The following is a 25,000-nucleotide window of genomic DNA, read 5'->3' as shown; positions in this document are numbered from 1 at the left end:
AAGGTTAACTTATGCTCTAAGCATAAGTTTTTCTTCAAACTTGAGGTCAACTGATGATCTAAGGTTTTTCTTCAAATCTTACATTGTCTAAATAATTGGTTCTCAACCATTTTTATCTGTGGGTCCCTTTGATTACTATTTAAAATCTAGTTTTATGGAAACTTCTTTCACAGTTCCTATTTTACTTCTATCATGTTAACTTGTGCAGATTGAACTATGTAAAACGTTAGAGAAAGAAATCTTGCTGTTTCTCGCAATAAATATATCTAAAGCAAAATTTTTTCATGGATCTTTAATATAGTATTGTGGGTCTCCAGTGTAATAGTGGAACGTGTAATTTTCTGTAAGACAGACCCAGATCTAGCGGGATCTGGGGACTAAACTATCGCAGCAACGGGAACTTTAAAACCAATATAGAGGCGAGACACATGTGAAAGCTCGGCCATTGACGGTAGAGACCAACATTTCTTACTTCTTTATTGCCCGCAAGGGGCTAAACATAGAGGGGACAAACAAGGACAGACAAAGGGCTTAAGTCGATTACATCGACTCCAGTGCATAACTGGTACTTAACTGGTACTTAACGGCAGACGAAATACCGCTAAACATTTCGCCCGGCGCGCTAACGTTTCTGCCAGCTCGCCGCCTTTGTTGGAAAGGCCAGCATTTCTTCCGATTGTATATTGTCACTTTGGATTAAATAAACAGCAGGAACAACAACAATAATAGCAGTAAGAGCAATTCCCACATTATCTACAAACCTCTTTTATTTCTTCTTTCGCTCTCTTATCGGAAGGATGAAGGATATGACCGGTGAGTTTTAGATTACCGTTTACTGTTAGGCTCTCGTCTGGATGGTCTGTGTTTATCCCAACTTTACCCAAGTGGAACACAGCGTCTTGTACATGTCCTTTCTGCCAAACCACATCAACATCACTATCAAACTGACCCGGGTTCGAAGCCTGCAAGAATATAGAAACTTTTGTCACGTGTGCCTATATAATATATAAGAAAAAAGATAAAACATGTATATATACAATATGGAGGCATCCAATACTTAAGAAGTTCGCATTGCAATCATGAGGGCTGGAGTTCGATTTCACTAAATGGTATCTTGGGAAGTCTTTTGCCATAGCTTTACGTTAATCCAAACCTTTTGCGTGAAACTGGGTAGACGGAAGCTGTATAGGAACTCATCGAATGGATTGCACTAGTAGTTTTAAAATCTGTGTCACACTGCCTCGCACTGCTTCCACCTGAGAGAATTACGCTAAGAACACACGTATCTGTGGAACGTTCAGCTGCTTACATGATAATTCAGTTAGCAGCAGGTTTTCAGTTGATCGAACAACTAAATTTTCATCGTTGAAACCGATTGAAATCTATTTTACTTTTTGCCGTATGTTCGTCTCTCTCTTGCTTTAAAATTTCAATTCTTTAAAAGTGAAAGAGCTAGTTTCTAAACAAGAAACAAAATTCCAACACTGGAATTTAGATAACAACAACAGTGAAGTGCTACATTGTGAACTTTCGAAAAATCTTACATATGTTTATTGTTCTCTTACCGTTTGTGTTTACTAAGCGCTTGCTAACTTTCTTTACCTGCAAGCCACAACGTTCCGTGGTTACTACATAAACATTTAAAAATATGCTAGAGGTACAGATGCGTGTGTTTTCCTGGAGTTTCACTAAGAAAATTAAGAAACTTGGTAGGTTATGAAATTTGGTGTGAATGCAGTTTGGTAGGCTGAAACTGTATATATGTGTAAGCACTTCGAGGGTAACTATTCCCATTTCGGGGAAATAGACTTAATCCATAGCACCGTTTAATACTACCATTTGGCTCTAAGTTACCGTTAGCAGATTTCATTCAGTTGCAAACGTTCGTGTCCGACCCCATTCTGAGGATAACTTCCTCCTTTCCTCCCCACTACACAAATTATGGAGAGCCTGAAGAGTCACGTGAGTACTACCTATTCTCTTTTGACTAAGTTGTTAAAAAAGTTTTTGTTGCCTCTTCTAACCATATTATTCTTATACTGTAGTTGAATGAAAACGAACCCTTACCCTCACGATGATCTTCTCTGATACATGTGCTGCCACTACATAATTATTTTCTCCGCAATGAGCATGTAATCCCACGACCAACATGAAATAACGCTGATCAGGATTCGGTTTTCCTTTCTTCCGCATGTTATTCGATGTAGTTTCACTGAAGTGCAGCCGGCCCACCGTCACTTTGCACATTTGGTTTGGGTGCAGATCGATCCTGGTTAGATAGAAAAAAAACCCAAATATATAATTATGGTAATGTGGAATAATGTTGTAGTTTGTTGTTGGCAACGATGAAAATGATGATGATGATAAATAGGAGTTGCCGAAATAATAGTGCTGCTGCTGATAATATAATAATAATAATAATAATAATAATAATAATAATAATAATAATAATAATAATAGGTTGTGATGCATGTGTCTGTTGTACCCTTATCAGACGGGTAGTCATGATGGGTATATTGGGCTTCGTATATTTTACCCCAGTGTCACTTTGATGGCATGAATTGCTCTCTGACTCAATAATAATAATAATAATAATAATATAATAATAATAATAATAATAATAATAATAATGGGCATGATAAAAAACATATGAACAAAAACGCGTAGGAGCCGTACGTGGATCCTCACCACTACACACTATCCTAAAAATAGCCCAGCTATGAACAGCCCACATCATATGCAAGATATTATCAATTCAATAATACAACCTAAACGAAACCACCCACAAACACAAGACACTCTGTACATCTATTATCCAGTGAAATAAACGTCCGCCAGCAAACTAGGGACCCAATGCATTACGCACTCAGTACACAATACAAGCAGTAATACAACAAAAGACTGCACCAGACCTCAAGAGAAAGAAAACTGACGCGATACAATACCAGAAAGAGTTTGCACACTCCCAACAACAGAAAAGAATACACAATGCTGCGCACGCCCCAGCAACACGGAGGTGTAAGCAGGTGATGCAATAGAAATTTGCATACCAAACTATTAAATGTAGAACAATTATATAATAATATTATAGGTACGAATCCGGAAATTTGAGAGGGGATGGTGTTAGTCGATTAAATCAACTCCAGTGTTGTACTTTATTTTGTCAAGTTAATCTTGGCAGTATTTGAACTCAGAGCGTTCAAAGAGCTATAACTAAATCCGCAAGGTATTTGTCAGATGCTTAAACGATTCTGCTAGTCCCCCAAATTTTCACTTTAGGCACAAGACAAAACAATTCTGAGGAGGTGTCAGTCAATTAAATCGTACCCAGTACGCGACTGGTATTTCATTTTGTCGACCTCGGATGGAGGAAAGGAAAAGTTGACATTGTTGTGATCCAAATACAATGCAAAAAAAACTAAGACATATACCGTGAAACATTTTTCTTCAACACTCTAACAATTAAAAATCAATAATTCTGACTCACAGTTATAAAATAATATTTTTAATGCACTCATTAAATGATCCACTTTAGGAAAGACAAGTACAACTATAAGACTATTCAACAAGAGAGCCTCCACACAAGTAATGGTGAACCTTTGACATACGAGTCAGCAGTGACACGTCACATGATGGATATTGAAAGAAAAAAATATTCTTGCACTATCACTTTACAGTAAGCTTATCTATAAGCGTTTATCTTAAACTAAAATACATATATACATATAAGTGGTACTCCAATAACAGAATTATTAAGCAAATTAAAATGTTGACACGCCGGGCTAAAGAAAGGTTCGCTTTCATTGTTCTTATACAATTGCTCGACTTGCATTAAATAACAACTAAGTTTCTCACAAATCACATTCTACCGTTTTAAAATCGGAAGGACACGATAGAAAAAGAAGGCTGGATGGCTATAGTTGGAAAGCCTTTGATCACAAGTTCTGCTGAATCAGGGGTAACACGAGGCTAAATAAAAATAACATGAACAAAAAAAAAATGTAGGATCAATTTCTCAACAACATGAAGACATTCTTAAATTTTTCAGGCTTTGCACCTTGATGTAATGTCACTGACAGAAGTGTTAATTACCACGATGCTAATTAACTGAGTAATCAGAGCATCGTGTAGAATGTACTTTGCTGTATTTACTCCGGTACTAAAAATGAAATTAGCATCAGTCGCAATAAAATTAACGACAACAACAACATCAGAAAGAACAGTGGTCAGTAGATAGGGGGAAAACACAATTTTGTGAATTCCTTCAGGAGTCTCGACAAATTTTGCTACACTTGGCAGGCAAATGTGTACTTTTACCTGCAAATGAATTTTCTTCTGACAAACGAAGGTATCATCCGCCAAAGAGAAATTAAATCCTTTATCAACATCTACTCGATATGTAGGAGACTGCCTGGTTTAATAAAACAACATATTTGCTTAATTAATCTTCTCAAATATATTTTCTATAACTCATTATTGAACACTTACCTTGTTGGATAAAATGCCTTCTTACTTCTATCTGACTGAGATTGCTCAATTTTGATCGTTTGACCTGTAGACTCCATCTTTAAAGTAATGGAATTAAGGTTAAAATCTTAGATACATAAAGAGAATTTCAAGTGTATTTGTTTTAGAGGCAAAAAGGTATTTATCGGTTGAATGAAGCATTTATGTTATACTCTTGATGATTTGCTACAGAATAGTTTGTTTGTTCTGTTTTTTTTTATCTTCTACGTAGTTTTAGATTAGTGTTTTACATCGTCCATTCCCTCTCGTTTGTATACCACAAAAATACTTAAACACACGCGCGCACACACACATACACACACACAGAGATACGCGTGCACAAGCATGCTGACAGACAATCGGCTATGCTAAACATACAGGCTTATCTAAAAAAAAAAAAAAAAGAGGGAACATGGATGGCCTAAGATGTAGGACTTTTGACTATACTAGAACTGGCCTTAGTCTGAAACAAAACACCAACAGTGACGGCTTACATACGGCCATAAACACAATTTTAAATTCATATAACTAAATTCAAACATTCATTTGCAAACCCTCTAATAAATATATATGAATATATATATATATATGTCAATTCTTTCTAATTTTCGTACAAGGCCAGCTATTTTGAGCGAAGGAAGGAAGTCGATTGATTCGATGCCCGTGATCAACTGGTATTTACTTTATTGATCTCGAGAGGATGAAGCACGAAGTCGACTTCAGCGGCATTTGAACTCAGAACGTAAAGAAAATACAAAAAATACCACTGAGCATTTTGTCCGGCGTACAAATGATTCTGCCAGCTCGCCGGCTTTTGCATGCAGATATACATATTAGGGAAGAAATGATTAACATTACGATAAATGACTTACCTTGATGCCGTTGAAATGCAAGTAAAAATGGTCAATTTTGTGAATTCCTTCAGGAGTCTTTACAAATTTTGCTTCACTTGGCAGGCAAATGTGAACTGTTACCTGGAAATGATTTTTCTTCTGACAAACGAAGGCATCATCCGCCAAAGAGAAATTAAATCCTTTATCAGCATCTACTCGATAAGTGGGCGGCTGCCTGGGTTAATAAAACAACATATTTACTTAATTAGTTTTCTCAAATATATTTTCTAAATTTCATTATTGAACAGATATATCTTGATAGAACATGTTTCCATGCGTGTTCTAGAAGAATCTAACATCAATTTTAGTGGGTTTAGTCGAAAAAAAATCGATTCCTGTACTTCTTTTCTTCAAATCCAGCACTCATTCTTTTGATCTCGTTTGCCGAACTGCAGATTACGGGGTCGTAAACAAACCAATCGTAGTTCGAGAAAGACGCATTTGCAATTTCTTGCTGGACAACCTGCACAAATGATTTGCTTATAGCGATCAAATGTATGTGTTGTATATTAACTCTCTCCCTCTATCAAATCAACGTGGCCTGAACAGGTGCACACTGTTAGGTGTCGAAGTGATCGTAGAGCAACACGAGGTGAAGTGTTTTGCTATTTTATGAACTTGATCATGGGTGTTTGTGTATATATATATATATATATATATATATACATTTGAAACTGTGCGTGTATTTATTAAAATTTTTGTTGGCAAAATAACCCACCTTAGATACAAGATTATATATATATATAATATATATATATATATATATATATATATGGAAGACTCCGCCGGTTACGACGACGAGGGTCCCAGCTGATACGATCAACGGAACAGCTTGCTCGTGAAATTAACGTGCAAATGGCTGAGCATTCCACAGACACGTGTACCCTTAACGTAGTTCTCGGGGATAATCAGCGTGAGACAGAGAGTGACAAGGCTGACCCTTTGAAATACAAGTACAACTCATTTTTGCCAGCTGAATGGACTGGAGCAACGTGAAATAAAGTGTCTTGCTCAAGGACACAACGCGTCGCCGGGAATCGAACTCACAACCTTACGATCATGAGCCGAATGCCCTAACCACTAAGCCACGCGCCCTCACATATATATATATATATATAAGTGTGAATATGTACATAAGTGTGTATATGTGTGTGTGCGCGCGCATGAGTGTGAAGGTGCATGACTCAGTTCGATTCCCGGATCAAGCTCTGTGTTGTGTTCTTGAACAAGACTCTTTATTTCACGTTGTTCCAGTTCCCTGGGCTGCAGCAATAGACTGCAGCGTAATTGGTGCCAAGCTGTATTGACCTTTGGCATTCCCTTGGGCAACATCTATGGCGTGGAGAGGGGCGTCTGGTATGCATGGGCGACTGCTGGTCTTTCACAAACGACCCTGCTCTGACCTGTACCTCGGAGAGGAACTTTCTAGATACAATCCCATGGTCATTTGTTACCCTGCATATATATATATATGCATGTAAACATATATGTAAATATCCATATATACACATACGTTTATGTACTTATTACGTATGTGTGTATATGTGTGTGTGTTCCTACACTCACACATACACATAAACCACACATACACGAACACCCATGATCAAGTTCATAAAATAGCATAAATATCACTGCGCACCGATAGAGACAGACACACATATCGACAAGCACACACGCACATGCTATACATGTGTACATATATATATATATATATATATATATATATATTATATATATATATATATATATATATATATATATATATATATATATATATATATATATATATATATATATATATATATATGCTTTTTCCGTCCGTTATCTGACACTTTGCCGAATAAGGACAGGAATAGGTTACACTTTAGTCATCTGACCGTGGTTACTACTTAATACATACTTACATTTCACTGTTATCGTCACAGAGAATTGCCCATTTCGCTGGTTGGAATGGTTGCCACTTAATGACTTGGTAAGAGCCATCAAAGTTATTGGCATTTTCAATATCATAATAGTCCTCCTCACTGCAGTCTCCAATGTAACTCGTGTTGCCATAGGAGGCAGCTATATATACAGAAACAGAAAGAAAAGTAGACATTATATACATACATACCTATATATATATATATATATATATATATATATATATATATATATATATATATATATATATATGTAAACACATAAATGTGAAACAAGGTGGAAAAAAGAGTACTCAAATTCCAGAGGTAGAGTAATATGCTTTATTTAGAAGCAGCAGGAATTTAACAAAAGCTGTTACTCGGAGTTTCACGTTCCCGTTCATGTATTATTATTATTATTATTATTATTATTATTATTATTATTATTATTATTAGTTAGGGAATGTAATAATTGTTTGATTTTTTATATGAGACTTTTAGAATAATAATTATAAGATAATTAATTTCTATGTGGTTATTATAGATATCTTTTCACTATTGATGGAATAACTAAACAGCGGTTTGTCTCTAAATTATATATATATAAAAATATATAATCGAAATAAACAACAATAAAAGTGGTCATAATGGTTTCAAATCTTGACGCAAGACGAGCAGTTTCCACCCCGAAAGGATGAAAAGCAAGGTCAACCTCGATGAAATTTGAACTCACAGCATAAAGACAGATGAAATGACGCTAAGCATTTTACCCGGCGTGCTAACGATTCTCCCAGCTCACCATCCTAATCGTATTAATAATAATAACAATCGTTTCTGTAATAGGCACTAGGCCTGAAATTTGTGGGGAGGGGACTAGTCGATTACATCGACTCCAGTATTTCACTGGTACTTAATTTATCAATCCCGAAAGGATGAAAGGCAAACTCGACCTCTCTGGAATTTGAACTTAGATCGTAAAGACGGACGAAATGCCGCTAAGCATTTTGCCGAGCGTGTTAACGATTCTGCCAACTGGCCGCCCTAATGATATTAATAATCATAATAATAATAACAATGCTTTAATAAATTGTTTGATGAATTTTCCTCGACGATGAGGTCACAGTCGTCTTTTTAAAAGATAAATATTTTAATCTACATCATGCAATGAGTTCTTTGTTGAGTTAATGTTGTGTGTGTGTGTGTGTGTGTGTGTTTGTGATGTGTGTGATGTGTGTGTGTGTATGCGGGTATGTGTATACTAATATTCACACACACACATATATATATATATATACATTGAGGGAATAATCATGATCTTCGTTGTTGTTTTGTAGAAACAATTATGTCAATTTGGCTTCTCCATTCTTCATTTAAATTATTACTTTTATTATTAATACACACACACACACACACACACACACCACACACACACACACACACCACACACACATAATAAAAGGAATACTATTCTGAACCAAATATTTTTGTGAATGGAACAAGGTTAGAAGTCATTGACACTTTTGTTTACCATGGAAGCACATTGTCATGAGATGGTGGTCATGATGCAGAGATATACTATCGAATTTGGAAGGGTACTGTTGCATTTGGAAAGCTGGAAAAGTGAGTATGAGTGGATCTAGATATTTCCTTGCAAACAAAAATAAGTGTCTATAAAACGTGATTACTGACTGCACTTCTTTATTAGAGCGAGACGTGGACAAATCACAGGCGCCATGTGGAAATGCTGGAGAGATTGCACCGAGAGTGCCTCAGACGTATTTTGGGAGTCAAGTGGGAATGTTTCATACCAAATTCAGAAGTTTTGCGCATGGTACGTTGTAACTCAATTGAACAACATGTTATCTTGGCTCAAATGAGACGGACTGGACATGTTAATAGAATGAAAGAAGAGCGATTGCCATAGCGTTTTTTTTATGGTGAGTTCAACTCTGGTAAGTGACCATAACATAAGCCGAGGAAAAGGTATAAACACTGTGTGAATGAAAACCTCAGGAAACTAGATATGAACAAAAGGAATTGGGAAACTGATGGTCTGGATCGGAACAAGTGAATGGGTGCAGTTACGACTGGTTGTTATGACCGGGATGAAAAGATGATTCAGCGCTTTGCGTTTAAAAGTGCCTGTCGCAAAGGAATAATTGGAACTTCAGTTCCAATTGTTCCTTTTGAAGTCAACATTGAATATTGGATATGTATTGTGTGCGATCGTATTTTGTAGTCAAAAGCAGCATATGTGAATCATATGAAGTCACATGAAAATCGAAATGCCCAAGTAGATAATAATCTTGAACCCCTGTCACCTCTTACGACTTGTGTCATATGTCACAAAAGTTGTATGACAAAACCTGGACTTAAAAGACATATGCTAGTTCATAAAAAAAAACATTCCTACAGAATCAGATACCGAAGGGCAAATATATTGAAGAAATTTGAACATCTGCGAGTTGTTTTAAACCCTGTCAGTTAGCAGCTGGTCTTAAAAGTCATTTAGGGTTCATCAAGGGAGAGATTGTGCTGTGTGATAGGATGTGGTATGTACGCTGATGGACGGCTATCATCATTTATGTATGTATGTATGTATGTATGTATGTATGTATGTATGTATGTATGTATGTATGTGTGTATTTACGTATCTTATATATATATATATATATATATATACGCATACGGTGATGTACCCTGAAATGACCATAGGGAATGTAAATATGGTTTCTTTTTTGCTTGGACACTGGCTTTTAACTATAGGTTTCCCTTACCTTGAAAAGTAATTTTTAATCGAAAAAATTTCTAAATGATGAACTTTTATCTTACCTTATATATTATATACTATTTATTTATATGCCTCCTACATATATGTATTTTTTATATATTTTTATATATCTATGTATTTATATATTTCTTTATATTTTTATGTATTTATTATTTTAGGTGTTGTAATGTTAAAAAAAATATTTTTTTAGTCGCTAAGGTATTAATCATTAACTTTTAACCGCGATGAACTGTATTCACACATTTTTCTTATATTTTTCTTATAATTTTCTTATATGCTTGTATTGATGAGTTGTGCTTCATCTTCCGTGATTTTATGCATGTATATTCTATGTGAAGGAAAAGCATTATGTGATTAAATGTTCGAGATATAAAATGTTACGTGGATGACCTTATATTTGTTCGTTCTACAACCATAGTTTAATATATTTGTCTCATTTAATTGAGCACTTCTATAGCAGTCCTATTAAACATTTTGTTCCTGATAAGAAACAATCACTTTATTATTGATATATACATATATATATATATACACATATTTACATACATAGATACTCACACATAAAATAAAAAAAAATCAGGTACAAAGAAAGAAACAGTTAAGAACTTCATTACATTAGTTTACAACTGTTTCTGCAACAAGATGCAGTGGACTCATAGTTGAGTGCTTGAATAACACCCTATAGCTTCATCAGAGCCTCAAGTATGAGGTCATTCATCTACGAGTCAACTGAATCTTATAGCACGAACAGCTGTAATATAATGAAGTTCGTAACATAACCGTTCTTTTTCATTTGTCATCTTATTTTCTTATAACTGCTCTATACTTGTCTAACACTTCGTTCTGAAGCATAATTATATTGAGTTCTACATCAGGTTATTAGTCTCACAATAACGATAAACGTCGCCCTTTTCAAGCCTAGTCAGGCTCATGGGCCCGTTTTCCCGGTTTCTGTGGCGTATGTGTTCCATCGCAGCATTACTCAAGAAACAGGAAGAGAGAGTGAAAGAAAATTGTGGCGAAAGAGTACAACAGGGGGCACCACCCAACCCTGCCGGAGCCTCGTGTAACTTTTAGGCGTTTTCGCTCAATAAACACACACAACGCCCGGTGTGGGAATCGAAACCGCGATCCTCCGACCGCGAGTCCGCTGCCCAAACGACTGGGCCATTGCGTCTCCACAGTCTCACAATGCCTTAGCGAAATATCAAAACACACACGCACATAATATGTGTGTGTGCGCGCACATAATATGTGTGTGTGCGCACATAATATGTGTGTGTGCGTGTGCATGCGTGTGTGTGTATATCCCCGCCTTCATATGTCTGTATGCACATGCTTATTTGTTAAAGTAACGACTATCTTAGGTTTCTGTAAAATAAATACAAACAGTGTGAAACGTGATACTTACTCGATGGTTCTTGTTTAATGTTCAATAAACCGTTCATATTGTTAATCATTGTATTGGTTAACGTATTATTAGGTGATTCAGGGTACTTTCGTTTCTTGGAGACGCTGTTAGCTTGACTTAAATAGTTGGACAAACTGCAAATAAATATATCAGTATATATATGTATAAAAGGTAATGGTAACATTGAGACCCAAAGGTGTCAGGTAATGCTGAATAAGTGCTATAGACAGACCGTAGTTAAGTTCCAGGTTCGGTGATTTTGCGAATAAGGGGTTCAACGTTGGTCATATGTCAGCGTGTGTGTATACGAATTTTTTAGGTAATGAGATAAAAAAATCCAAGGCTGTATAGATATTAGAACATTTATAGATGTTCTAATATCTACACAGCCTTGGTTTTTTTTAAATCTCATTACGCAAATATATATATATATATAGCAATAAGAAAATGGAGGGGATCAATAGGTGGTTCATCAACTTTTAGACATCATATATATATATGTATATATATATATATGGATGGTTGTGTGGATGGCTTAGCTTTGAAATGAAACAAAAATTATTATGTATTATTAGGTGAATCAGGGTAATTTGTTTGTTGTTGTTGGAGGCAGCATTGGCTTGACTTAAATTGTTGGATAAACTGCTAATAAATATATTAAACAGCACGGAATTTTGTCAGTGAACAGGTCGCGATCTCAAAGTGACGAAAATATTTTGGCAAATTAAATTTAAATGTTGAAGTGAATCTAACGTTTTTTGTGTGCTTCTTAAATGGCTTATAAACACCTTCCACGCTGCAATTGTTTTCGTTCCAGTATCAGGTCACTTGCCATGCAAGTACATCTCCGTAAAATATATTAATGTTTATGAATATCTGTGTGAATAACGTTTTGGCCTTGAAACGAAAGGCTTGTGAGACCTCTTATGATTAGTATAAGGCCAGAAATTTTTTAGGTGAACTACACTGTGTAACAAAATATTTTTTTTCTTTGTCTTTGGTCACTAAATGTTATTTCCTATTTGTTTCTATCTAGAAATTAAAGGAAATGACTACTATTTTCTTCAGACTTTACTTTCGTGACCTGGACATCAATGTTTTGAAACTGATCTAATTTCCGTTACATCTCAGACACATTCAACACTGAATCGTTGAAGCAGAAATATCGTTATGGAAATATTCTGTTCAATACCACAGATTTGCTTGTCAGTTACTTGACCATAACCGCTTAGTGGCTGACAGGATGTACATCTCTGATCATGAACACGAGTAGTGGTGGAGCATCATAGCCATGTGTTGAAAGGGACTCTTTGGGGTTTGAACAAATGTAACAAAAGCAGAGTTTGGAGGAAATATTAACGATTTTTCATACTTTCTAGAGGTAAGCACATAGGAAATAACACTTGCTATCCAAGGACAAAAATGTATTACACAGTGTCATTAGTCAATTGAAATGTCGCCAGTGTTTATTTTATCTACACTGGAAGAATGAAAGTCGAAGCTATTCTCGGAGAGATTTGAACCAAGAACGTAAATGTCTTCAATTTAAATACTGAGTGGAATTTTGTCCAACACTCTAACGATTCTACTAATCCACTACCGTTCTGTGAGTTACTTTAGTATTAACTCTGAAATGGGTATTAGGCAACGACCGTAACTGGCCCTGGTTCATTTCAAAATAGGTGAAAAAGATATTGATAGTTATAGTACCAAGATCAAATCCTTAGAAAGAAAAAAGAATAAAAGGTGACACAAATTACGATATGTTTTGTACTGAGTTCAAATCTCACCGAAGTCAACTTTGTTATTTATCGATCAGGGATCAATAAAATAAAGTACTAGTCAGGTACTAGGATCAAATTAATCAAAGTAGTCTATACTTAAAATGTATGGTTAGTTTTGTCAACAGGCTGTGAGTCCCTTGATCAAGTGTACTTTATAAATAAGGCTTTGAATTTGGTCTGGAGAAATAAATTGTACAAATGATTGTACCCATAGGGCCCCTAAAAACCAATGAGATCAATATGGTTGACGGCTTCAGGGAAACACACAGAGATGGAGTCCCAGAAGGATGATATAATGGGGAGGGGAAAACTAGTTGAAATGTAATTAGTACGGGGGCTTGGGGTGAGTAGACATAGCATGGGTGACAAGAAAAAGGAGAGGCGAGTGATTCTCGGCTGGTCCTGAGTGGAGGTGGTACAACATTAGCCAACTTCGAAGAATGGAAGCCTGTGAAATTACAGATGTAATACGGAAATACTTACTGTCCATAATGCATGAGTGATTGTTGCTGTTGTTGTTGTTGCTGTTGCTGTTGTTGCTGTTGTGACTGTGGTTGTTGATTCATCAGAGAACAGTTCTGGGGGAGACCCGGGGGTACCGATTGTATATTTGAGGACGAGATCAAAGCTTGTGTAGGGACAGAAGGATTTAGCTTCAGTGGGTCGTTACATAGATAAGAGCTGTAACCCAAGTTCCGAGTCCCACTAACATTGCCATGAGAGACCAGATGCATGTTGCCGGATGGTCCTCTCACTGACGTATTGCCACCCAAAGGAGGGTACATGTGTTGCTGAGGTGTTTGGGCTATACCATTACGGAGATCATGCGGTGGTCGTGATGGATGAGGTGAATGGTGCGGCTGCAAGTGAGGCACCACATTGGGGTTATTGAGGTTCTGTTGATGGTGACGCTGTTGCGGGTTGTTGTGAGGGTTGTGATGAGATATGCCACCTGGAATACTATGTTTGGTATCTGTAAACAAAACAGAAATGATTAACAATAACAGTAGTAACAGCTATACTACAAATCAATAACAATAATAGTATACACTGGTACTTCGTCAGTTACGACGACGAGGATCCCAATTGATTCGTTCAACGGAACAGCTTGCTCTTGAAATTAATGTGCAAGTGGTTGAGCACTTCACAGTCGCATGTATGCTTAACGTAGTTCTCAGGGAGATTCAGTGTGACACACAATGTGACAAGGCCGGCTCTTTGAATTACAGGTACCACTAATATTTGCCAGCTGAATGGACTGGAGTAACTTGAAATAAAGTATCTAGCTCAAGGACACAAAGCGTCGTAGTGAATCGAACTCACAACCTTACAATCGTGAGCTGATTGCTCTAGCCACTAAGCCACTAAACCACACGCCTTCACAATAACAGTAGTCGCTACAATAATAACAATAGTAACGACACCTACATTACTAATCATAGCAACATTAAAGAAACAATGTTGATCTCAAAACCTTAAGGTATCTGACTTTTCACCAGGCCATATAACATGAATGTTACATGGAAATATGAACAAATACAGACACACGCTCACACACGCACATACATAAATGCACACTTTTATCAAAGAGCCGGCTTGCAAATATGGTAGTCCCCTGAGGTGTTACTCTCACGCTCCTGTCATACCTGATGGCAGATCTCCCCTGGAAAACAACTTTCGTCTGTAACCGCGATCAAATAGTTATATCTTCAGTGTCTGTAATCGAATGTGGGGGACTTAAGATGTGAACTAATATGGATCATAGCTGGTATTTGAGGCTCTGGATATGTTGATCTATCAATTAGAAACTGGATACGTTGATCTGTCAATAAGAAACGGCATCTTTTTCTACTACAGGTTCAAGGGTTAAATTCCATCATACACCAGATGGGCCATCGACAATTTTGATGGGATCGCATTAGTCGGAGGAGAGGAAGAACGGAGGATTGTGGAAAGGGTACAAAAATAAAGAGTGAAAAATCATAGTGGTGCTCTAGCATGACCACAGCCACCTGGCTGAAACACATAAAAGAATAAAAGAATATATGCAAAGGATGGAAGACATAAGGACATATTATTTTGCTGATAGTCAAGAGAGGAATGGCAATTATTACATAGTGTTTATACTCACTATATAATGACAATACAATTACTATACTCACACAAGCACCTTCACTCATAGATTCACACATTCAGACATACAAATCACACAAACACCGAATCACACGTAAGCATACAAATACATAAACGACTGGAAACACAATGCATGATAGATGAAGACACAGAACTACATACAAATAAAAGAACACACAGTAATGAGATGCATAACGTACCTTGCTGTTCGTCTGAAGGAGAGTAAGGTTCTGAATCTGGAGGGCTGTCTGGAAGGGAGCTGAAAAATAAAGATTAATTATTAAAGAATTAAAGGAATTAAACGTATTAGTGTTCGATAAAATATCAAACATTTAATCTAGTTTAAATTCAACTCATTGTTTACCCTCTCCCTATTCTCTCTTTGCTCTCCGTTTCCATTTCTCTCTTTCTCCTCTTCTCTCATCTCTTATACGCTCTCATTTGCTTTCTGTTCTCTCCTTTAAATTTTCGTTAACAGAAACTGGACTGTAAATGTGGGAGAAGCTCAGAATCGTTGGTTATTTCCAGGTGGTAAGCCGTTTCAAATGCTTGCAACAGAGTAGATCTAAAGCAGTGCTAGCCAAAGTAGTGGTTTGCGGACCGGTGCCGGTCCGCGAGCCATGAGCGAGCCGGTGAGTTTCCAGAAAAGAAAGAAACATATAAAATACTTGCGTAATATTGTATTGTAATATTGTATTATGTTATTGTATTATAAAATGTTTATGTATAATTGTATTATTGTAATATTGTATTATTGTCAACTTTTATTATGTTCATTATATATAATTGTTTCCGGTATAAATTAATATTACTAAGAAATATTACCGGTCCCTGGTACATTGGGAAAAAACTGCCGGTACGCCACATCAGATAGTTTGAGAAGCACTGATCTAAAGCATTGGTTCTCAGCTATTTTTTTACTACGGACCCCCTTTGGCTTCTATTTTATTCTACTAGATTTCCACAACCATTCGCTGTATATATAAAAATATCTTACTGTAATTTTTATAATTAAATATTAGAAATTGTATTAAAAAAAAATTAAAATAAATTGTGTTGTAGAAGTGCAACCAATTTATTGTACATAATTTTTCACAACAAAATCTTATGCAAACCCCCAAGCGCCATATGGACCCCAGTTGAAAACCACTGAAATAATGACACACAAAAGCCAGTCAAATGGTGGTGTTAATCCGAAGATAGATTGAGTGTAGGACTCAATAGAAGACACAGTCAATCGGAACGGATTCTCACAGTTTCTGTTTTCTTTCCCGTTTATTTGTTTCAGTCAGTGGACTGCAGCCATGCTGGAGTATCGCCTTGAAGAGTTTAATCGAGTAAGCCGATACCAGTACCTGCATTTTAAAGTCTGATTCTTATTCTATCGGTAACTTAGGCCGAATTGGTAAATCACCAGTACATAAAGAAGCTAATACCAGTTGTCAAGCGGCGGAGCGGTGGACACAAACACAATGACACATACACACATACATAAATATATATATATATATATATATATATATATATGATTAGCTTCCATACAGTTTCCGTCTGTCAAATTCATTCACAAGGCGTTGGTCGAGTTGAAGATTTAACAGAAAACACTTGCTCAAGGTGCCGCACAGTGGTATCAAACTAGAAACCACAAAACAAGTTATTCGGAAGCGAACTTCAAAACTAAACGACGGCCATGTTTGCACTTTTTGTCACGCATGATTATATAACTACCAGATGGTACAATATATAGAGTAATTTAGTAGTAGTAGTAGTAGTAGTAGTTTCAACGTAAGTATCAAGCGTCGATACATTTAAGTATACGAGCCCTGAAAGGATTACAGAGTCATATTTATGCAAATATTGAGAGCACGCAGATCTGAGGAAGACTGAAAATGTAGAAAATATTATAGAACAGAGAAATACAAACAACATGTCAATATATATAGTCGTGCTCGTTAAGGAGGTGGGCTGGCAGAATCGTTAGCCATCTAGGCAAAAATGCTTAGAGGCATTCCATTCGCTCGTCTTTACGTTTTGAGTTCAAATTCCACTGTGGGGTGACTTTGCCTTTTATCCTTTCGGGGTCAATGAATTAAATACCCGTGAAATACTAGGATTGATATAATCGACTAGTCCCCTCCCTCAAAATTTCAGGCCTTGTAGCTTTATAAAAAGCATTATACGAACCCTCCCTTTTTTTTTCCCGTCTTACTTAGTTTTATAGAAAATAGTACGGCCACAACCGTCATCATTAATATCACTATCATCGTGATGATGATCGCCAACACTCTTAACAACATCAAAACAACAGCAAAATCTCCCACAAATCACAGTTTACAGTCCTAAGTAAGACTTTCTGTAACGGAAGAAAATAGAAGCTTAATAAAGTTATGTATATCATGAGTGTTTCAGAGGGATGGAAGAGAGATCATTCGGATTAATATACGAGGGATTTATCTCCCTCTGTATGATAGATTAACTGCTAAGTAAGAGAAAGACAAATAAAAAGTGATCCAACGTAAAGTAATAAATAAAATAACAAAAAGAAAATGGTTTATGAAAAAGATGTCTGTTTACTTTATCTAGCTTCCTTTCATCCACTCGCCTCTCTGCCTCTCTTTCTTCTCACCTGTCCATAAAACCTGCTCTAAGTCAACGATCTTGACAGTTCTCTAGTTATTTCGTCTCTCAAACGTCTGTGTTCTCGCTCTCCGTGTTTCTCTATTTACATAACATCCACTCTCTATCCTAATGCTACCTCCCAATCTCACCTTTATATTCTGAAGTAATTCAAGTCTTTCTTAACACCCAATTTGACAGATAAATCTTACACTTGACCATTACTATTCTCTATCCGAGGTTATTTTATCACCCCAACCCGTCACACATGCACAACACACACACACGCACACACACGCCCACACACAGACACAGACACACAGACACAGACACACACACACACACACACACACACACACACACACACACACACACACGAGCTCAAGACTTTCCTTTATTCGAACACGCTTAGGCAACTTCCAAAGTGAAGGAAACAAGACTAGTCATATTTCTATCAATCAATCAATCAATCAATCTATCTATCTATCTATCTATCTATCTATCTATCTATCTATCTATCTATCTATCTATCAAGAGGTAGAAAATTCCTTGTCTTGACAGGTAAGCATTTCTCGGATAACCATAGGTATAAGATATCTCTATTTCTATCAATCAATCAATATTTCTATCAATCAATCAATCAATCAATCTATCTATCTATCTATCTATCTATCTATCTATCTATCTATCTATCTATCTATCTATCTATCAAGAGGTAGAAAATTCCTTGTCTTGACAGGTAAGCATTTCTCGGATAACCATAGGTATAAAATATCTTTAAATAGACGTTTATATTGCGACAGATACTGTCCCAATATGAAAAATGTTATTACGCGCAGCTAAGATCAGGCACCTACGTCAAAATGTAACTGTAGACATGTGTGGTTAACTCAATAGCTGACGAAGTTATGGTTACCTCAGTTCCATAAAATAACGAAACTGAAAAGAAAAAGTGACTTTAAAAATAGGTATACAAATAATCAGTCTTCTTTCTGACAAGTAAGGAGAAAATCGCTAAGTTAGCTGACGATGTCTGTGACTTCTGGGCCAACAGCATACCACATACCATCAAGTGGAACGATCCATACCATCAAGTAGAACGATCCATGCCATACGCTAATGACTCAAGTAGGTGCAAGCTTTGTATAGCCGAAAAATCTCCTATCCTTTTTAAATCTAAGAACTCTACCGACCTCCTGAATTCTAGATCTGAAAATTTCACTAAATGTGAGCATCGGGATAAGTTTCTATTATTGGGCAGGATTAAGTATGCAGTCTTACCAACTTTAATCGTATCAATTCCCATTCTAACAGGCAAAAAGGATGCAACTCTTATCTCCCATCACTCCGCACTTCTTTTTCTTCGTTCCCGTTTTCATTTACTTTCCACCCCCTCGTTCTTTCTCATTACTTCTCTCCTTTTCTAAAAGAACAGCCATTATTATGAACCTGAATTATTGTCTGAAAATGCACGCTCATCCGACCATTGTATTATCAGGAGGTATGTAGCTCGCATTTAAACCCTCTTTATGCATGTGTGAGCGAGTGTGTGTATGTGTGTATGTATGTATATATATGATCGTGTGTGTGAGTGTGTACTGTATGTATGTATTTGAATGAAAGATAACAGGATCCCTAAGCAGATGCTATATGAGGAACTTGTGAATGGAAAGAGGGCCCGGCAGAAACCAAGGCTGCGATTTAAGGACTATGTCAAAACCTTGTGTAGTGAATGGAGACAGCTTGGTTTGCAATGTTTGCAGTCGTGTATGCTTGTCAAGAGTAGGGCTTATTAGCCTCCAACAGAATCGCAAATGCAAAATATAAGTTAGTCCTAGAAGCACAGTGTTTCTGAAGATCACCAATGATCTTCCTCGGTTACGAGTGGACGTCCATCATGTATGTATGTATGTATGTATGTATGTATGTATGTATGTATGTATGTATGTATGTATGTAGGTAGGTAGGTAGGTAGGTAGGTAGGTAGGTAGGTAGGCATATGGTGGAAAATTGGCAGAATCGTTGGAGCATCGGTTAGAATATCTTGCATTATTTCTTGTGAGTTTCTGTACTCTGAGTTCAAGTTCATGTTCTAGCTAGATATATAGAGGTCTCAGATATGCGAACAAGATAGACATATTGATTGATAGCTACAGTCATGCATAGAAACATGCATGGAGGAATGCATGCACAACAGGTTGGATGCTTAGATAATACATACATACATGCATACATACATACATGCATACATACATACATACACACACATGCAGACATATACATACACACATACATTATAAATATATATATATATATATATATATATAAATTTATGGATAGTTGTAGCAGGAGAGTAAAAAGTAGACAGACAGAGTTAGAGCGTCAGAAATGGCAAAGTGGAGCGTATTAGAAATATATTGGGTGAAATATTTAAGGAGACATGCCAATAAAAAACTGCTAGGATATGTGTATTTACGTTGCATTGTTCTTAAAGCTGATGACATTTGGATTTGCAGCAGTAATGCAGTACATGCCTGCAGCTGTTGCTGTAGTAACTGCTGCTGCACAATTTGAGGGGTGGCTGTGATGAATGTCAAGAGGATGTAGACCCTGCTGTGATGAGTTGATCTTTAATTGATTGTGATTGCCACCACTAAGAGATCCGCCGGCTCCATGGTTCGCACACGAGGATGAGTCGGCTCCGACCAGACTCTCTTGTAAACCGTTATTGTATGTCACAGCTGAGATTAGGTCACCAGGGAAATATCTGAAATGAAACAAACAAGGATTTATTTGGACTAAAAATGGTGACAGTTTCATATATTTATAACTACCAGTGATAGTTTAATGCAAGATAGTTAACTCGGACCGCCTATTGGCCGTCGTTTATTCGATGCTGACTTGACGTCAGACGTTTCACTCGTTCTCTTTCTGATTATGCATGTATGTATTTCTCTTTATGTGTATGAAGAGAAAAAAATGTTTATGTAAGGTTTGGTCAACGTTTTCGAGTAACGAGCCACATAAAACATAGATCATCATCAAGCGAGCCGCACTACTAAAAGCATTCAAGGTAATTTTTCACGTGGTGTATCACTTACAAAGCCCCTGCGAGTCGCAGTTTGCTTATAACTAGTTTTTGTCAATCGTATTCAATTAATTCTACATTTGTAATTGTCCCCTCTGTGTCCAGCCCTGTGTGGCCAATAAAGAAAGTTATCTATCTATCTATCTATCTATCTATCTATCTATCTATCTATCTATCTATCTATCTATCTATCTATCTATCTATCTATCTATCTATCTATCTATCTGTCTGTCTATCTGTCTATCTGTCTGTCTATATAACTGTCTGTCTGTGTGCCTGCCTGTCTATCTGTCTATCTATCTATCTATCTATCTATCTATCTATCTATCTATCTATCTATCTATCTATCTATCTATCTATCTATCTATCTATCTATCTATCTATCCATGTATCTGCCTGTCTATCAAACCCCCACTGGGAAACGGGGATAGTTTCAATGCATAAAGAACTTACTCTGTTTGCTTTTTGATACACTCTTATTCGTTTTTGTAATACTTATATACACATACGCACACACCCTCATTTTCCTAACACCGAAAAACAACGCACATGCAAACAAATATTTAAGCATTACATTTTTTAAGCGAAAAGAGAAAACAAAACATTTATACTACCTATTTTAACTAACTGTAATATATATATATATATATAAATATATATATATATATATAAATAAATAAAATATACAGTGGGAGAAGAACGTAAAACATCCGGACAGATAGGTGATGCAAAAATGGGACAACAAAACATCCAGATAGACGATGCAAAGAAAACAAGGACGGGTCATTCGAAGTTTTCTTTCCTCAGTCAAGCACCAGATTATCCTCGCAATTTTGGCTGATTATACTTGAGATTGCTCCAATCTGGCCAGCCCAAAGGAAAAACTAAGCTAAGAGCATTAGATTCCTTGGAAAAAAGCAGCGAATGTATACAAAAACAAGGACGGGAAAAAACGGATAATGTTACACAAATACAAATACACTAAAATAATAACAGGGCATAACAACAGGTGTCTTTCGACTAAGGACTAATTGAATTAAGCTGGCGTGTGTGGAAATGAAGCTTTACGGCAGAGATACAAGATTTCACAATCACACACATATATATACAGGTGTATATGATTGTGTATAGAAGAACATATTACTGAAACAAATTCCAACTAATCCAAACACCAATCAACTTAAGTAATTTAGTAAAATCTCACACTGATTGGTCAGAACACTGTTTGCAAAAATTAACATCCTGGAGCCTATACAAATGTATTTGAGGAACATAGTTGTAAACTTTAAAACATAACTGTCATCACTACTATATGAACCTGAAGATTGTATAGTTTAATGCATGAAAGTACTAGTTCAATCAGAATGGACATTACATCTTACATTATATTATTGCAGATTGTTTAATAAAATATGAAAATCAAAGTTGCAATTTCTTTGAGTAATATATATATATATATATATATGTATGTACGTATGTATACACGCACATACACACACACACACACACACACACATACATTTACGTATTTATATATGTTTGTATCATACACACATGTATGTATCGATATATGTAAATATATATGTATATATATTTGTACACACACACACACACACACACACAAACAAACAAACATATATATTGCAAGATTATTTTATTCACTTAATTTTACATATTTACACATTTATTGCCTTCAAAATATCCTCCATTTGAAACAATGCATCGGTCGAGGCGCGTATTCCAGTATTCGAAGCAGTGTTGGAACTCTTGCGAAGTGATGCCTTTTAACGCCTCTGTCTTGGTTTCTTTCACCCCTTCCGCATTTGCAAATTCCGTAGCACCAGCGATGACTTTCGAAAAAAAGGTCCAGATTAACTTCCAACTGTTCTTTCAATTCCCGACACGCATTCAGTCGTGACTCCTTTTGATCTTCCGTGAGCAAGCGAGGCACAAATTTTGCTGCAACTCTTTTCATTCGCAATTCCTCTCTCAAAATTCGTTGACAAGAACTCCAGGACACACCAATCATATCAAGTTCGACAATTGTTCGGTGACGGTCCTCCAAGATTAGCTCATGAATTTTCATATTTTCATTTGTTCGGGAGGTTGACGGTTGTCCTGAACGGGGTTGGTCTTCAAGCGACAAGTGGCCATTCCTAAAGCGTGGAAACCACTCGCAAACTTGTGTTTTGGTCATGGCAGCGTTCTGTTCAAAGGATGCCAACTGTTTCGGCCACCGTTTTCCCCACCAAAAAACAGAATTTCACGTTAGCCCGCTATTCCTTCGTTTCAGCCATCGCAAAAATCGACGAACTGGGGAGAAGCACTGCAAAACAAAGACGCACCACGTGGCAGTACGACCCCCCTGAACAACACCGGTCGGCAGACTGATGCCTGAGGATCGCATCAAGTGGCTTCTAGCGGTGGGAGCCTGAACTACAACGGTCTTGTCCCACAGAGAACGTTTCCAGTTAGTTTTGGGTACTCCCTCGTATATGCTAATGTGTTACTCGTCGTATAAGGTGTATTTTTGAAAGTAAATTTTGGCCATCATGGGTAATTTAAATTTAAGTTGAATTATAAATATTGTATATTTGCCATGTTTTCTGATATTTGCCGTGGAACCAAAAGTATGTTAGTTTTATTGAAGCATTTGTATATTAATCTGGAACGCTTTGCTAAAAATTCTAAGTTAGCAAATGCCTAAGTAATTGATCCCAATAAGAAATAGATATACTCTGCTGATGAGCGGCTTGAAATGTGTCTAAAGAAAATACCCATTACAAGGAGTATTGACTTTTGCAGAGTATTTTTCATATACAACCAGCTACTGTGTCATTTCCTCATCTTCCTCCTTTTCCTCATCACCTTCCTCTTCCTCCTATTCTTCCTCTTCCTAACTTTTTTTCTCCTTCTTCACTTTTTTACGATTCTTTCTCAAACTGCGTATACTTATATTTCCTTTACTCATTATCTGCCATCAAGCCCAGTGTGTGCACTTACCCTGCAGCTCTCTCAGTATCTATCTTATACTCTTCCGACTCTCTTTCTACCTCTCTCTATGCGATATAAAGACTGAGTGGAGAAATCAACCTGCTAAACAACATTTGTATCGGCTATTATATAAACACACACACACACACACACACATATGGAGAGAGAGGGAGAGAAAAAAATAGATATAGGTATAAACACACACACAAACACACACATACACACACACACACTCACACACACACAAACACACATATATATATACTATACACATACAGGTGGACAGGTACACACGCGGACTCACTAATGCACATGGGCAAATCGTCTCTTGATTTGAATTTTTGATTTTATTTTGATCAGTCATATCCTCGGCGCATAGTCAGAATGAGCAAATAGTTAAAGAAAGAGGTGTATATATGTATGTAATACATGTATGTATATATATATATATATATATATATAACTGTAAATCTGTATCTAATTCTACATATATATAATTTTTCGAACTATTAACCTCATCTTTAGAAATAACAAAATATCACTTAATATTTAAGTCTGCACTACATTTCGATCAGTTTGATATCCGAGCGTCATCAGGTGTCTTATCCTCTGATATGTATATGACTGCATTCGAACTACGAATATTTATTTCTGAAGTATTTGTAGGAATTCTCTTACACAGGAATTCTCTTACACTTAGTGGAAAACAGCATAACTACAAATAGTTAAAAATGAAGACTCATTGTTCAAATACAGCCCTTTTCTCTGCATTGGGTTATAAGATAAATTCGTTCGTTTTTAAACTTTTTCTTTCTTTATAACATTTCCAATATTATTTCAGTGAAAACACACATACATAAAGAAAATGATCGTAATATTTTAT

General features: G+C 36.4%; 1 protein-coding gene across 3 annotated transcripts in view; it reads right to left on the bottom strand.

Moving 5' to 3' along the window:
• Window positions 1-25,000, bottom strand: part of LOC115214306 (myelin regulatory factor-like) — a 150,834-nt gene that overhangs the window by 18,424 nt on the left and 107,410 nt on the right. For all 3 annotated transcript variants that reach the window (XM_029783474.2, XM_036504730.1, XM_029783475.2), the window contains 9 exons: window positions 20,512-20,802; window positions 15,620-15,678; window positions 13,770-14,259; window positions 11,503-11,636; window positions 7,304-7,463; window positions 5,379-5,574; window positions 4,489-4,565; window positions 2,068-2,269; window positions 762-962 (listed from right to left, as the gene is read on the bottom strand). In XM_029783474.2, the coding sequence (XP_029639334.1) occupies window positions 762-962; window positions 2,068-2,269; window positions 4,489-4,565; window positions 5,379-5,574; window positions 7,304-7,463; window positions 11,503-11,636; window positions 13,770-14,259; window positions 15,620-15,678; window positions 20,512-20,802 (1,810 nt within the window). The remainder of the gene's footprint in view (window positions 1-761; window positions 963-2,067; window positions 2,270-4,488; window positions 4,566-5,378; window positions 5,575-7,303; window positions 7,464-11,502; window positions 11,637-13,769; window positions 14,260-15,619; window positions 15,679-20,511; window positions 20,803-25,000) is intronic.

The sequence above is a fragment of the Octopus sinensis genome, linkage group LG7 (assembly GCF_006345805.1).
Source record: "Octopus sinensis linkage group LG7, ASM634580v1, whole genome shotgun sequence".
NCBI classification, from domain to species: Eukaryota; Metazoa; Mollusca; class Cephalopoda; order Octopoda; family Octopodidae; genus Octopus; species Octopus sinensis.
Note: the sequence above shows the minus strand (reverse complement) of the source record. Positions and strands in the feature narration are given on the sequence as shown.